Below are 17731 nucleotides of genomic sequence, written 5' to 3' on the forward strand. Positions count from 1 at the left end.
TTCTACATATTTGGCAGTTTCTTTGTCAATACCCGGCTTCGTAGAATGATATTGGTATTGCAGCTTCTGCATTTTCTAGTCTTATTGATTAGGTATTGGGCAGCTCCAAACAATGGTAACAAAGTGTGAAGCTGGATGAACACAGCAGGCCGAGCAGCATCTCAGGAGCACAAGATGCTGCTTGGCCTGTTGTGTTCATCCAGCTTCACACTTTGTTATCTTGGATTCTCCAGCATCTGCAGTTCTCATTATCTCCAAATAATGGTATTTTTGTACAGTAATATATGTATGTAATATATGTATTATATTACACTGGCCTGACCCTGTCATGTTTTTCCATGAGTCCAGAAATAGATGATCCAGCACATGGCTTTGCCAAGTGTTTTCAGGACCTTATGAATGGGCAACACTTGCTCTGTGTCTCCATGCTCTTATTTTCGGGTTTGAGAGAGCTGCAGTGACTGTTACTCACTCTGTTTGCTGCTTTCCATGCATCTCCTAAGTAATTAGTTGACTACTTTAAGGCTTTCCGGCATCACCAGACATCAACAGGAATCCTTAAAAATGGTACGCAAAGCACAGCCACCATGTATTAATATCATCACTGTGTTCCACATGGTCTTGATAGAAGAGAGCTGGAAGAGACACTGTTTTAAATGAATAAACAGCTTTTAGTTAATGACATTATTTACATAGTAAACTGCTGCAGGACATAATCAGAACCTTCCTCAGGTTCTAGCTACATGTGGTCTGCCAGCATCTAACAATACCGATAATGCACTCTAACAATTAGCTATTAGTCCCTTATATTAGAATGATTTGCTTTTTGAACCAGGTTGTAAGTCTGCTATTTTATAGCTCTGAAGTACCTAAAATGACAATGTTGTGTTCTGCTGCATGTGAACGATACCAATCCTAGAAAAGCAGCCATGCTGCAGTATATGGAAGAGAGGAGCAAGCAGATTGAAAAGAATGATTATGAGCTGAGGCTAAAGACTTGACAGCTATTGAATCACTGCAGAAGAGAACTAATCAAGCAATTTAAAATAGACACCAATCTTAATTAAAATTTAATGCCAGCCAAGTGGAAACATTGTTAGGTGTACATTTTTAAATAAACTGGCCCACCAGCTATCATATGTTTGACTTCAGCTTCTGTGCATGGGAATTGAAGTACTATCTTTCAACAGTGCTTTGTATTTCCTTCATGATCCCACCACCTTACTGCCTTCCCTTTGATATGGCGCATGATTGGTGCTGCCCAATACGTAATTTATAAGACCATAAATTACAGCGGCATAATTAGGCTCTTTAGCCAATTGAGTCTGCTCTGCTATATGATCGTGGCTGATATGTTTCTCAACCATATTCTCCTGCTTTTTCCCTGTAGCCCTTGAACCCCTTACCAATCAAGGATCTAACTCTGTCTTAAATACACTCAATAACTAGGCCTACACTGCCTTCGACAGCAATGCGTTCCACAGATTAACCACCCTCTGACTGACGAAAGTCCTCCTCATCTCAGTTTTAAAGGACTGTCTCTTCACTCTGAGGCTGTGCACTCAGGTTCTCATCTCTCTAGTCTCTAGTATCTAACCTGGTTTTCTTTTTGAGTACAATGAAATGATTAATTCATAGCTACCAATGAATGGATTTTGGGCTTGTAGTGTTCTTTACCTCCTTCTGGAACATAGCATGAACGTGCAATTACTGTTTTGTGGTTCGGTATCCTCCTACCTGCTTATCCCCTTGTTGATTGAATTTGGGTGAATTGAATAAAAGAAGCTGCCAGGAATGAATTTTAAGACATCCTGAGAAAACAGTTACATCACCTGCCATTACTTCTCAATATCAGAATAAAAATTCTGCAGCATTCTTAATGCAGATGGTTTGGGTTCATGAACATTGGAACTCAAAGAATCTATCACGTGAGTTAATGTATTCCCAATAGAATTCCAAGTATTTTGGAATTAGCAGTGTTTAGAAAATAGACTGTTCTTCTTTGCATTGCAGTTTATATCTCTGATTCAGTTGTTTTGTGTCACCTTCATGCCGATGCCTTGTCTTCCTAATCCATAAATATCAGAACTGAAGAAAGATTGAGCAGTGCCAGTAATCTGTCCTTAATTGGCCTAAACGGCCACTTATTGCTGCTGAACAGGTAGTTGCTGCTGCATTGTCCCAACCTCCGACAAGATTGCCCTGAGTCTGGCAATCACTGGATATCCAATCTGACGTCTTATTTTCAAGTATTGCTCCTGGTCCTGCCTCCAGCCCCTCTTAAGTGGGCCTGGTAAAATTCCGTGCTCCATGTTTTGTTGCCTTCAAGTAAATCAATGTATAATTAGTTTAAAGTAAAGTTTAAAGAAAATTACAAATTGTTAAATGAAGTAAATGATGAAAGTCACTAATCTGCTGCAAACAGTCAACATATAAAAAAAGAGAAACCCATTAGCTAATTGGTACAATTTAGTGTATTCAGGCTGTCAACCTTTATAAAATTGAATCATTGTGCATAAAAATAATTATGAAGTGCTTTACGTTTTACCAGTTTCAGTCATAAGAAAGAGGCATAAAAATATTAATGAGCATCTGCTTTGATAAATAAACAGTTGGTTGAATCTAACGTTATCTTGGCTAAGTGCAAGTTGTGTTTAGACTTTTGGAGGAATTCGCGCCCGAAGGTCCAGAGAGAATTTTCACTGTATCTTACCAAATCTAGCTGTGGCATTCCTCGCATCAGATTTAACTCCTTTCCATGATGTGCGATTCCCAGAACAGCTCATCACTCACTTAGCCGCCAAAAGGCCAACAACCTTGCACCTGCACCATCTGTAAAAGCCAATTTTGTACTTGAAGAGGCACTGTATTTTCAATGCTGCCTTTTATGGTTCTTAATATTTGCCCTAGATATGACAAACAGTGGCAGCTAGCATCCTGCGTTGCGGGAAAGGACCTGGAGGTGTCGCTGGATGAGGTGGAGCAGATGTGGTACATCGTCTTTCCTGAAGATCAACAGTGGAGGCCATGACACTAGACTATGCTAGCCTCACCTGAGGTACTACCTCATTTATAGCAGTCTCATCTGCCCAGGAGGAGTGCCCAGCACTGTAGGAAGAATGTCATTGAGCTTCTGCAGAAGTCTTCTTTCCACTACTTATATTTATCCATCCTATTGTACCAACCTCTCCTCAGGTTCCTGCTCTAACGTTTACTCTATTGCTTGTGAAATTTTCCCCATTTGTTTTCACCAGCCTTTGACTACACTAACCCTGCTCTGCATTACTTCCTCACTCACTCAGGTCTCTCCACCTGCACCAAAAGTAAATGCTGTGGCACGTGCTTTCACCTCCCTTAATACCCACCTGTCTTTCATTCTCGGAGTAAAACAAACCGTCTGCACTGCAATAGACAGAGGGAAGATGGATGGTAGGTTGCCTGACATTCCATTCCCTCATCCATTATGTCGAAAGAATCCTGATGGTGACCACCATAAGCACTGACTGACCATGTTCAAGCCCTTGGACTGGTATTGGAAGCTGCCTTCACTTATAGCGAGAGGATCCCTGACTGAAGGTTGTCTCCTTTGACTTGACTGGGGCCTACTGACAACCATGGCGCAGTCCTGGCTTTGTGTCTGTGCTAAGCGGCAAGATAAGATAGAAATAATATGAGCACAAGGAGGTGAGGAGGCAAAGTACAAAAAGACAAGCAATCTAGTACAGAACAGGGATGCAGTGAGCCTCCAAGTAGGCTCAGAGTTATTGAATGCTATGAGAGTGAGTGAAGAGGCCAGACAAGCAGCCTGGATAAATCTACTAGCTGGTCAAGTCACTGAGTGCACAGTGTCCTTGCAAATGCATTACAATAATAATTGCCAGTGCAGCATTGAAGTTGAGAAGCGACCTGTAAGTGGATTAGTGAGGCGCTTGAAGGTTATCAGAAGCTGGCAGATGTCAGATGCCAATGTCTGTGGACATAGGGTGTGAGTGATCTGTGCCCATGGACTGTGCCCTGGGATGGTGGTGCTCTGTGTCCAACATGAAGGTTGCTCACAGCAAGCAGCAAGCTGAAGTTGCTAAGTGGCTGCTTTGACCTCCATCTCAAGAATTCACAATGCTTAGCCTGTTTTCTGTGTTTCATAAGGTAGAAAGCTAAATATTCGCAAGGTGAAGTGTCATGTTAATAACTTGTTTAACAAGCTATAATTTCACATAATGGGCACCACATCATTGCCCAGTGAGAAATGCACCACTTTTAAAATTAACACTCCTGATGTCAAGATAATCCTGAGCAGACTTCTCATTTGTTTCTGCCACAGATTCCCCAACATTGCTCAGAACTCTGTAAGAATCTGCCTGATATTTTAAAATCTATATCTACGTCTATTTGAATGCCCAATGTCCCAAAATTCCATCTGTGAGAAAATATGAGTGAATGCCTTGTTTCTGACGAATTGAAGATTCACAATTGGAATTGCAGTAATGTATGTACAGTTTCATCAGAGTAAAATTTGGAATGGTCAACCTAACTTAGTTGTAAGACTTCAGTCAATTACACTTTTGGACTATGGTGACCGAGCCAATCTAAAAGGTTTTCTGTCCTGACTAATTACAGGATGATCCCATTATGCCTTCACATGTTTCATAAAATTTATTTAACGTTAATACAATGACCTCTTATTTGTACTCTGTCATCCTGAGAGTAATTCTTAATAAAGGCAGTGAGTTCAGTCAGTTCACAACAGAACATCAGCTGGTGACTTCTGGCTGACTGGACTCATAGGTCTTGTTCTCTTTTGTTGACTGAAGTCTTTTTTCTGTCTTCTTGCTGTGCACCTGACTGTTAAAAGTTATTATTTATTAGTCCTAGCTAGCCATTACTTCTGTGCGTGGTCAAAAGGTCTTTGAATTTTGATTGGTTTTACAATGCACGAACATCACATTGTCAGTGTTGGATTAGTTACATGATGTGTGACCAATTTCTGACAGATTTCTTAAACGTGATGGTCGTCTTGCTGATATCGATACCTGTTTACCTTATGACTGGTCCTTTAAAATGTCAGTTGCTTTGGAAAGGCTGCACTGTTTTTTGGAGTCTTCCTGCAGGGAGATAGAGGTTACATGTTTTACAACATGTTAGACCATACCAGATCACTAAGAATCAAATACATTCATTATGCTGATTTTTTACAGGCTATATCATCTTAGGACAAATCACTACCTCGTTAATTAAAGGAAATGATATAAGCTTAAAGAAGCACCATTGCAAGGTACAGTTATAAAATATAGGTCATGAGAACTACACTCTACACTATCACAGAACGTAACTCGAACACAAAAAATGGCTTTTTATTCTTAAAGTAATTTAAGTTAGGTGACATTATAAACAGTATAAATAATTGTATAAAATTACAGAGAGATATTGACAGACTTAGTGAATGGGCAAAACTATAGCAAGTAGATTCCAATGTAAAGGAACTGTGAGGTTATCCATTTTGGACCAAAAAAGATCCGTCAAAATACTTTCTAGATGATATGCAGTTAAATACTGTGGATGTCCATGCATAGCTCTTTAAAATGGAATGAAAAGGTACGGAAAATAATCAAGAAAGCTATTGAAATTCTAGCCTTTATAGCCAAAGGACTGGAGTACAAGGACACAGAAGTTATGCTGCAGTTGTACAAAACCTTGATTATACTCTACTTGAAGTATTATGAGCAGATTTGAGCACCACACCTTAGGAAGGATATATTGACCTTGGAGGGAATACAGAGTAGATTTACAACAATGATAGCTGGATTTCAGGGATTAATTTATGAGGAGAAATTATACAAATTTATGCTGTTTTACCTGCAACTTAGAAGCTTAAGGGGAGAACTGATCCAAGTTTCCAGTATGTTAACTGGAAAAGACAGGGTAGATAAAGATAAACTATTTTCAATGGTTGGGGATTCTGGAATAGGGGACATACTCTGAGAATTGGGGCCAAGCCCATTCAGGAGAATATTATAAAACACATACTCACAAAAGGTGGTAAATGTTTGGAACTCTTCCATAAAAGGCAGTGAATGTTGAATAAATGTTAATTTAAAATCTGAGATAGATAAATATTTGTTAAGCAAAAATATAAAGGGATATGAGGCCAAAGACAGGTGTTTGGACTTAGACTACAGTTCAGCCATGATCTTATTGAATGGTGGAATAGGCTTGAAGGGCTGAATAGCGTACATTTGTTCCTATGTTAGATCATTTTCAGATCTTAAATGGCTAACTCTATGGCCAATTGATAGCCTAAGCCCACAGATCAGCCTTGCCCTTGCTGAAAGACAGAACAGGCTCCAGGCGCTCAATAGCAGCAGAATTAATTGCTCTAAGGTCCATCTGTGGAAGAAGAGAACCTTATAGTGGTCTATTCTCCTGTTAGGTTGGCCACCAATATAGAAAGTTCTTGATTTTGACAACACTTTCAGTGGAACAGCTGCACCAATTTTCAAATGCTTCTCCCACGTTAGAATGTAGATTAGCACCTTGGTTGGTTGCAGGGTGTGCACGTGGCAAAACATTCAACAAAAATTAAAAACAGGTAGTGATAGTGGGTACATCTTAGATCCAGGGTCATTTCCCAGCTCTGGTGCACAAGAAAAACATGTGGGCCTCAGGGATCCACACTTTTAAAGACAGCTTTTGGCCTCACACAAGCAGACAGAAAGAAAGTTAAAACTGTGTCATGTTTGATGTGAGTTTTTAGTAACAAGAAATGAATAGTTCCCATGGAAAAGCTTATACTGCAGAATAATGTGTTGCTTACAGAAGTTTACATTCCTGGAGATAAAATTCATAATAATATAATATAATATTATTCTAAGTACTTTAACTCTCATAGTTCCGCTGCATGTGTTCTAATTTGTTGTTATTATTTCATGCATTTCCTGACAGGATTGAAAGTTTTTAATTTTATAGGTGAAACATGTCATATACCCTGAGGGATATTGTAAGCTGTGTATATCGCCTGCTGTGATTCTCATTTCTCTGCTGCCATTTGTTGAATTTATATACCAGAATTTGTTGAGATTTACTCTGCAACATACGTGTTTTAGAAAATTTATGAAAAAGTTGCAAGTAATCACTAGTGACCAAATAAAGAAAATTTTGTTTTGCATTTTCCTCTAAAGTTTCACAGATTAATTACTGTTAATTAGTATAGCTAATTTCATTGCAAGTTTTGATGAGAGTCGTCAAATTTCAGATGATATTTTTCAATAAATACTATAATAAAAATGATCGAAAAGCAATGTGAAAACAAAATTGCTGGAATGACAGAATGAATTCCGAATGAACTTGCCTCAAATCACGTGTTGATGGACAATGTTGTTTTACTCTGCATCATTTATCAAATGCAGTGTACTAACTTCAGTATGGTACAATAATGTGAGCAAATAAAAGGTGATTTTATCCTTTAACCTTTGATGGGAACTGATGGGAATTAGATTGTAAGACATGTAAAATTGCAATAGAGTACTTATTATGCTGTTCCTGCTGAGTTACAAATAACTAGCATTTTAAATGTAATGAAATGTGAGGCTGGATGAACACAGCAGGCCAAGCAGCATCTCAGGAGCAGAAAAGCTGACGTTTCGGGCCTAGACCCTTCATCAGAGAGGGGGATGGGGAGAGGGAGCTGGAATAAATAGGGAGAGAGGGGGAGGCGGACCGAAGATGGAGAGTAAAGAAGATAGGTGGAGAGAGTATAGGTGGGGTGGTAGGGAGGGAATAGGTCAGTCCAGGGAAGACGGACAGGTCAAGGGGGTGGGATGAGGTTAGTAGGTAGCTGGGGGTGGTGTGGGAGGAAGGGATGGGTGAGAGGAAGAAACGGTTAGGGAGGCAGAGACAGGTTGGACTGGTTTTGGGATGCAGTGGGTGGGGGGGAAGAGCTGGGCTGGTTGTGTGGTGCAGTGCGGGGAGGGGACGAACTGGGCTGGTTTAGGGATGCAGTAGGGGAAGGGGAGATTGTGAAACTGGTGAAGTCCACATTGATACCATATGGCTGCAGGGTTCCCAGGCGGAATATGAGTTGCTGTTCCTGCAACCTTCGGGTGGCATCATTGTGGCAGTGCAGGAGGCCCATGATGGACATGTCATCTAGAGAATGGGAGGGGGAGTGGAAATGGTTTGCGACTGGGAGGTGCAGTTGTTTGTTGCGAACTGAGCGGAGGTGTTCTGCAAAGCGGTCTCCAAGCCTCCGCTTGGTTTCCCCAATGTAGAGGAAGCCGCACCGGGTACAGTGGATGCAGTATACCACATTGGCAGATGTGCAGGTGAACCTCTGCTTAATGTGGAATGTCATCTTGGGGCCTGGGATGGGGGTGAGGGAGGAGGTGTGGGGACAAGTGTAGCATTTCCTGCGGTTGCAGGGGAAGGTGCCGGGTGTGGTGGGGTTGGAGGGGAGTGTGGAGCGAACAAGGGAGTCACGGAGAGAGTGGTCTCTCCGGAAAGCAGACAGGGGAGGGGATGGAAAAATGCCTTGGGTGGTGGGATCGGATTGTAAATGGCGGAAGTGTCGGAGGATGATGCGTTGTATCCGGAGGTTGGTAGGGAGGTGTGTGAGAACGAGGGGGATCCTCTTAGGGCGGTTGTGGCGGGGGCGGGGTGTGAGGGATGTGTTGCGGGAAATACGGGAGATGCGGTCAAGGGCGTTCTCGATCACTGTGGGGTGAAAGTTGCGGTCCTTAAAGAACTTGGACATCTGGGATGTGCGGGAGTGGAATGCTTTCCGGAGAGACCACTCTCTCCGTGACTCCCTTGTTCGCTCCACACTGCCCTCCAACCCCACCACACCTGGCACCTTCCCCTGCAACCGCAGGAAATGCTACACTTGTCCCCACACCACCTCCCTCACCCCTATCGCAGGCCCCAAGATGACATTCCACATTAAGCAGAGGTTCACCTGCACATCTGCCAATGTGGTATACTGCATCCATTGTACCCGGTGCGGCTTCCTCTACATTGGGGAAACCAAGCGGAGGCTTGGAGACCGCTTTGCAGAACACCTCCGCTCAGTTCGCAACAAACAACTGCACCTCCCAGTCGCAAACCATTTCCACTCCCCCTCCCATTCTCTTGATGACATGTCCATCATGGGCCTCCTGCACTGCCACAATGATGCCACCCGAAGGTTGCAGGAACAGCAACTCATATTCCGCCTGGGAACCCTGCAGCCATATGGTATCAATGTGGACTTCACCAGTTTCACAATCTCCCCTTCCCCTACTGCATCCCTAAACCAGCCTAGTTCGTCCCCTCCCCCCACTGCACCACACAACCAGCCCAGCTCTTCCCCCCCAACCCACTGCATCCCAAAACCAGTCCAACCTGTCTCTGCCTCCCTAACCGGTTCTTCCTCTCACCCATCCCTTCCTCCCACACCAAGCCGCACCCCCAGCTACCTACTAACCTCATCCCACCTCCTTGACCTGTCAGTCTTCCCTGGACTGACCTATCCCCTCCCTACCTCCCCACCTATACTCTCTCCACCTATCTTCTTTACTCTCCATCTTCGGTCCGCCTCCCCCTCTCACCCTATTTATTCCAGCTCCCTCTCCCCATCCCCCTCTCTGATGAAGGGTCTAGGCCTGAAACGTCAGCTTTTGTGCTCCTGAGACGCTGCTTGGCCTGCTGTGTTCATCCAGCCTCACATTTTATTATCTTGGAATTCTCCAGCATCTGCAGTTCCCATTATCTCTGATAGCATTTTAAATGTGTTGTTTTTACCTGGTCCTGACACACAACTGTGAAGGATAGAGGCCTAATGCATTCATGAAAATTGCGGACATGATGATGTGAGTTCAACTTGATGTAGAGTTCTGCCTAATGCAAAATCCTGCAGTAAAATCTAATAAGACTAGTTTCTCAAAGTCAATGAAGAAGTATTTAAAGGGACATTGGACTGCAAGTAATTGATGCATCAACTCTGTACACTCTTATACTGTTTGCATTGCCAGGAAATTTTGCCAGCTTCCAATTCCTATCCTTCTGATATATTGCCACATTTCTTATCGAGTAATTTATATCTGACTATCGTGGCTGCTGTTTTTGTGATTTTTATTCAAATTTGAACCAGTTAAAAGGGAGAGAGGCAGCAGCAGTTAATAAGCAGCAATCAGCAACCAACAGGTCTTTGGGAAGACAACAGCTGAAGTAGGGCTGGGGATGTAATATTCAGCACATAGGCAACTTGTACAGGCTGAGAAACTGCTTCTTAGGATTTTTCAAGAGTGGGGTGGATCAAAAAGCTGTGTTCTGCATGCAGTATTTCAGTTCATGGAACAGGCCTTGTTACACAGCTAAGAGGAAGAGCAGTCAGGGAGGAGTTGCTGAGCTCAGCGGAACTGGAGGCTTGGACTGTATTTGCTTCAATGCAAGAAGTGTAAGAGTTAAGACAGGTAAACATAGAGTGTGGATGAATGCATGCAGTTATGATGTTGTTGCTATGACAGAGACATGGTCAGAAGAGGGATAGGATTGGCAGCTTAATGTCCTGGGATATCGATGTTTTAGATGAGACAGAGGAGGAAGCAAAAGAGATGGGGGAGTTGCATTACAGGTTAGGGAGCATATCACAGCTATGTTGAGGGAGGACAGCCTGGAATGATCTTGCAGTGAGGCATTGTGGGTAGAGCTCTGAAGTGGGAAGAGTGCAATCACAACGCTGGGATTGTTCTACAAATCTCCCCAGCTGCCAGCAGGAAATAGCGGAAGAAATAGGTAGTCAGATTATGGAAAAATGTGAAAATCCTTGTTTGTTGTATTTATAGTGGGTGATTTTAACATCCCCTATATTTGCTGAAATTAACCATGCGCTGGGGGTTTGGATGGGAAGCAATCTGGTAGGGGTGCCTAGAAGGGTCATTTGAAACAGTATGTGGATAGCCTAATGAGGGAGGAGGCTATACTGAACCTGATATTGGGAAATGAGTCCAGCTAATTAATCAAAGTTTCAGTGCTGGAGCATTTTGAGAAGAGTGATCATAATTCCATTCATTTTCAGATATTTGTGGATAAGGACAAGAGTGAACCTTGAATGAAGGTCAAATCGTGGGAAGGCCACCTATACTAAATTAGGCAAGAATTGAAGAATGTGGATTGGGAATGGCTATTTGAGGGTGAATCTACGTCTGACATGTGGGAGCATTTTAACGACCAGATGATTAGAGTGCAGGACAGGCATGTCCCTATCAAAATGAAGGACAGAAATGGCAGGATTTGGGAACCTTGGATAACAGGGGGAATTATAGCTCAGTCAAAAAAAAAAGGAAGCATACCTAAAGTCTAGGCAACTAAAAACGGGCAAAGACCTTGAAGAATGTAGTGAAAGTAGGAAGGAGCTCAAAAAGGGAGTTAGGAGAGCTAAAATGGGTTACAGAATGTCCTTGGCCAGCAGGGTTAAGGAGAATCCCAAGGCATTTTATACATATATTAGGAGAATGGGGGTGGCTAGGGAACCAAAGGAAGTGGGTGAGATCCCCAATGAATACTTCACATTGGTATTCAAAGAGAGGGACGCGAGAGATGTTGAGGTTAGGGAGAAGTGTATAAATACTCTCGGGCAGGTCAGCATGATTGAGGAAGTATTGGGTGGCCTGATTTCCATTAAGGTAGATAAATCCTTAATGGGGTCAGATGGGATCTATCCCAGGATACTGTGGGAGGCAAGGGAGGAAATAGCCAGGGCCTCAACATCTGCACCCTCTATGGCTAGTTACGTTTCCAGAGGACTGAAGAATCGTCAACATTGATCCTTTGTTTAAGAAAGGAAACATAGATAATTTATGTAATTACAGGTTAGCGTGAGCCTGACGTCAGTGGTGGAGAAGCTGTTGGAGAAAATACTGAGAGACAAGATTTATTCACATTTGGAAGTGAATGAACATTTTAGTGGTGGGCAGCATGGATTTTATGGGAAAGATCATGTCTCACCAACTTGACTGAATTTTTTGAGGAGTGACAATATTTGATGAAGGAGAGGCAGTGGATGTTGTCTACATGGACTTTAGTAAGGCCTTTGATAAGGTACCTCATGACAGGCTGGTACTGAAGGTAGAGTCTAATGGAATCCAGGATGAGCTGACTAGATGGATGCAAAACTGGCATGGTCATAGTAGACAGAGAATAGTAGTGGAAGGGTGCTTTTCAGAATGGAGATCCATTTGTGGTGGTCTGCAGAGATCTTTGTTATTTACAATATATGTATAAATGATCTGGATGAAAGTGTAGGTGATCTGATTAGTGAGTTTACAGATGATACAAAAGTTGGAAGAGTTGCAGATAGTGAAATTTCAAACAGTAATTGCAGAAAGAATGCTTCTCCTGGCTGTTTTTGATATGGAACTAAGACATATAGTCTTAGAGGAAAATGCAACTCATTTCAAACTGAGATAAGAAGAAATTTCTTCATTCTGAGGATAATGAATCTTTGTTATTCTCTACTCCAGGTATCTGTGGAAACTTAGTCATTTAGTGAACTTAAGGCAGGGATTGATAGATTTCTACTTGCAAATGACATCAAGGCATGCAGGATATGACATTGAGCTGTATGATCAGTCATGACCAAGAATGGTAGCGAGGGCTTAAGGGATGAGTGGCCTACTGTTTCACTTTTGGTCCTATGTTCCTACTTTACCAGGAATTTTAATGAACAGCCTTGAAAATGTGCACAAGTCTCCTCTACATTCATACTCCTTGTTTGCTTGCTGGATGCTCCCATAGTGTCCATTAAAGAATATTGAATTCACTCAATTTTTGTTTTGTTATACAGGCAATACAAAATCTGCTATAAAATCATGTTGAAGATCAAAGCACACAAAATGATTAAAAAGGCTAGCCTTTATGAAGCACTTCTCACTATCATGGGACATCCTGTAGTATTTCAGAGATAATCAAGTAATTATGAATTACTAGAGTCACTGTTGTAATGTAGGAAGTATGGCACTCAGTTTGTGTTCAGCAAACTGACACAAATCATGATGTGATAACGGCCAGATTATTTTACTTCTTTGATTTGACTGGGGATAAGTATCGGTCAGGGCGCCAGTGAAAATGTCCCTTTTTCCTCAAAATAGTGCCTCAGGATCTTTTACGTTCACATGAGAGGAAAAATAGGGCTTTGGTTTCATGCCACTACTGAAAGAAAATATCTTTAATAGAGCAACACTTCTTCAGAACTGGGCTGTCAGCCTGGATTTTGAATTAGCCCTGAATGGGACTTGATTGCACAACCTTCAATTAAGTCAACGACTTTCGTTCCCTTCCTACTATTTTCCTCATTTCACTTCTCACCAAGCATTGACTCTTGGTGCCTTTCTTAAGATTACAATTTAAATCACTTTCCTGATGACATTGATAGCAAATTTGGCTCACAGGCACCCAGTGGACAAGTTGAAATAATTATCCGAACGACACGTTTATGTAACAAGTTGATTCAAAACATACAACTGGGATTTTATGATGTGAAAAAGCAGAGAAAAAATTGTGATTGACAGCATGATACCAGAAGATTATGTGGAAGTGGACTCTGGAAATTTCACAGAAGTAATTTATTTCATAAGGTATAAGAAACTGATTACACTGCATGCAAGAGTGATAACAATGTAGCATGTTAATATTTGGGCTATATAAGAAGATAAGAAGATCCTAATTCCCTGCATACAGATTCCTGCACCTCTCTCATGTCCACTGGCCAAGTGATAATTCTTAATTTAGAAGCAAAATACTACAGACACAGGAAATCAGAAACAAACGCACTAAGTGTTGGGGAAACTCAGCATGTCCAGGAGCATTTGTGGAGTGTGAAACAGAGTTAGTGTTTCAAATACAAAATAAATAATCTTTAGAACAGTGTTTGCTTCAGATTAACATTCATTGTTTTATCAGTATCATTCGATTACAGTTCCATGGCTGGAGCAGAGAACATAGCTGACAGTGCATCATCTAAACCTCTGATCTTGTCCCCTCAGTAATATAAGAGCATAAAAATTTTTAGTGGCACATCTCTTTTGGAAATCAGCCAGCGCAACACCAGTTGAGGAGTTCTTAATGATACTTATCCAAATACTGAGTGTGTAAAACAAGCTCACTACAGAAAGTTCCATCACATTATATAGATACACCATAGAAACCCATATCTTAACAATCTCTTACACCAAAGTTGGAAAATCTAAGTTTGGTTCTAGTTTTTTTCTTTCTGAAAGTGCTATTTGAGAACGCTTATATTTATTTTAGCACAGATCACAGTGAAAAATGGGACGTTTTCGTTATGAATTAAGTTAAAGAATGATAGTTAAATGTTGAGAAGACTCAAGGAATTGCTTTGAATTAAAGTGTTGACATTGCCTTCCTGGAGCAGAACTGTGTTAGTTTTACAGAACAGACTAAAGCAACATGTAGCAACAGCAAATCAACACCAAACTAAAACAATTTATTCTGACATATACATGTATATAAACCTACAAATGTCCCCAAGAAACTACTATTGTACACATCTCTCCTCCATGACTATGTTATACAATGTTCAAAAATTCACCCAACTTACACATACCTTTTATTTTCCATTTTACCTCTTTTCTTGATGCAAGCTCTCAGAAATTGATGGAAGAACTTTGCTTCAGTTTGGTCAAAGATTGAGGAGAGGCTTTCTAGCAAGTAAAATAAAACAAATGTGATGATACTATGGCTTTAAAAAGTGTATTTTGTCCTGGTTTTGTTTAAAGAGCGGTTTTAAGGCAGAAGTAACAAGTAGTCTACCAGACCCACCAGAGTAAACAGCTTGTGAGGCCTTGGGTTGTTTTTAAAGCTGGAACAATAGAAGCAGCCTGAATGGGTGTGGTTAAGCTCCCACAGAACTAGGGTTTTTACTTTTAGCTTTCAGCAGTTGCTGTTTTGGTCTTGAGAAATGGAAGCTACTTTTTCCCTCTCTCAGTTATAGCCAAAAGCTGGGGGTTCTTTTCCTGCTATTGATGTTGCTTGTGAGACAATCTGTTTTCTGAATTTGCCTTTGGCAAAGTGTGTGTATATAGGATGTTACTATATTGGAACAGTTATTTAGTAATAGTTACTGTATCTATTATTCTGTTAAGTTTTCCAACGGAGTTGTTATTCTAATTCCTTCATCCTTTTTGTTGTTTTTTAACTGTAGTGGATAAATATAGTGTATTTTTCTTTGAATCCAGCAATTTAACCACTTGAATTGCATCTGGAATGCAGCAGCTTATAGTTTCCTGAAAAATAAGAAATAAAAGATGCAGTTTTGACTATCTTCTGAATTTTTTGAGGAGTTTCGCCTGGTCCATAACACAAAGAACTGTGAATGCTGGCGATATGAAACAAACAAAAACAGGAATTGCTTAAGAAACTCGGCAGATCTGGCAGCATCTGTGGTGTGAAAATAACTGTTCCTCTGAAAAAGAATCAGATGACTCAATGTTAACTCTGTTTTATAACCACAGATGCTGCCAGACCTGCTGAATTTCTTCAGTGATTTCTGCTTTTGTACATTTTCTTTAACAAGGAAATGATTTTGCCCCTGAACTTAGATGGATTTCCCCTTCACAAGACATCTCTGTCTGACTTGGATATGGATCCGAACTGTTGGGATGACCTTTGATATTCTACTTGTTTCCCAACTATTCAGTTCAGTAAACTCATTTGAATCTTCTCCACTTCCTCCTCCTTCACGAACATCTGAAGGTAAAACTTGATATATATTTACAAACCTAGTCTTTCCACTACCAAATATCTTGATTAAGTATGTGCCATATTTGATTGACTCTCCCTGATAACCATGTCAATCACTTGTGGTGATGATCTTTCACCTTAACTGTTGGTTCACATTCAGACATCTTTCTCTCATTCAACCCCTATCATTACTCTTTTTCCTGACTAGTCGCTTTTCATTCAAATGACTACAAAATATTGCTTCAGCAATGAAAATCTTGTTCTAGGCTGTCTTGTAAGAAACAATTCAGCTGACTGAGGCGTGGGTGTAATGAATAAATAAAAAGAAGTTCACCACTTTGTGTTTCAATGGCATCTGACATTTCTTCCAGTTTGAATCTAGCATCATTTAAGAGTAGCACATTTAACAATTTTGACTGCTCCATTATTCAAGAAAACAATGCTAACGTCTTAATAGTTGGCCAGCTGATGCCTGAGTCTCTAGTGTTTTGATGGAGGCCATGAGGTGGGCACCTCAGGCATCTTCTTGAAATAGGCATGAGTTTAACAATCCAAATTATAAGTGTAGTTTTTCTCCAACTAAATATTTGTGTGATAAATCCTGCTCACCAGTTTGTTCGCTTCCTGGAAACATTTCTGACTTGCATGTATAAAGATTATGCCTGTGACCATGGATTATGTTTCAATGCAGGGACAAAAACATAAAATAACATGAAAGTGAAATTAGCTTGTCTAACATGGATACATTGTTTTTCTTTTTCACAGCGCCTGGTTGAAGCTGCTGAAAATGCTCACTTGGAGCATGAATATAAATCAGATTTGGAGGTAAGTGTAACACAGATGTACTGGTCAGTTTATCTTCAATAATTAATCAATATCATAACTGAAAAACTGTATGGATGCTGGACTGTTTCAGTGATTTAAAATAGGCTCTTAAGCTGCTTGCCTAAAGGGAACATTACATCATTTTCTGCTTTGTCCCTATGACTGTTTGTGTGATTTTTAAGAGTCTACTCTCAAGAAATATAAAAAAAAATCCTTGGAAACTTATTCTAACAAAGTAATTCAATTGAAAAAAAAATCAGAGTCTCTGCATATACAAGTAAAAGTCAAATGTTTGAGCTAATCTGTTGAGGCCAAAAGTTAGGGAGTTGATTTTTACACGGATGATGTTTTGAAAGGTTTACTTTGGGCCCAACTGAAATTCCATGAAAGGACATTGGAATGGAATAAAGTAAAACTCAACAAAGTCAAAGAATTCACATTAATTATCTGGCATTTAGTGATTTCATAATATTGCAAAATATAACTGATTTCTCAAAATTAAGTATTGAACATTTATTCACTTATTTCCTGATATTATGCCCTTTAGTACCTTTACTTTGACAACTCAAAGTTTATACTTTTAGTTCTAAAGTTTTTCACCTTTGATCCCTGAAAAAAGGTCAATTTTTACATGATGTATGTGATGAAATATGCTTTTTAAAGTTAAAAATTCATAATATCAATTGTTCAAGTGTGATTTTTGCACAAAGATACCACAATTATTAAGTTAAACTTTCTTAATATTTTGCTAGCACTAAGTTTGAAATATACCCCATCAATATTTCTATATTATTACTAATGTAACTTGGTTTGCATTAGTGGATAATAATGTTTTGAATGTATTGTAATTCATAATTACATCTACAAACTGTATTTTCAGGATGGAAAAACTAGTTGTTTTGTAGATAGAGGATTCATTTTGCCCGCCAGTTATTTGGATGCCGTTGCAATGCCTCTTCTTTCCCAGTAAATGCCCTAAGATTAGTGGATGTAGAGATGACGGTAGACAATCCTGTAGGTGTGTTAAATGGATACTGGAAAGCAGTGTCATGAACATTTGAAGTAGAATAATATTCAAATTTATTGATAGCAGTAAATGAATGGGAAACAATTGTATGCAAAGTACACTGTAATTAAAGTAAGAAGATAACTTTTATTTCTCTGTGCAGAACCTGGG

The 17731-nt window shown here is 40.3% G+C and overlaps 1 protein-coding gene across 6 annotated transcripts in view; it reads left to right on the forward strand.

Annotated features, from left to right (window-relative positions):
• cacna2d3a (calcium channel, voltage-dependent, alpha 2/delta subunit 3a) overlaps window positions 1-17731 on the forward strand; it is an 807750-nt gene that overhangs the window by 228951 nt on the left and 561068 nt on the right. For all 6 annotated transcript variants that reach the window (XM_059649881.1, XM_048547899.1, XM_048547901.2 and 3 more), the window contains one exon: window positions 16495-16554. In XM_059649881.1, coding sequence (XP_059505864.1) covers window positions 16495-16554 — 60 coding nt within the window. The remainder of the gene's footprint in view (window positions 1-16494; window positions 16555-17731) is intronic.

This window comes from Stegostoma tigrinum, chromosome 11 (assembly GCF_030684315.1).
Source record: "Stegostoma tigrinum isolate sSteTig4 chromosome 11, sSteTig4.hap1, whole genome shotgun sequence".
Classification (NCBI taxonomy): Eukaryota; Metazoa; Chordata; class Chondrichthyes; order Orectolobiformes; family Stegostomatidae; genus Stegostoma; species Stegostoma tigrinum.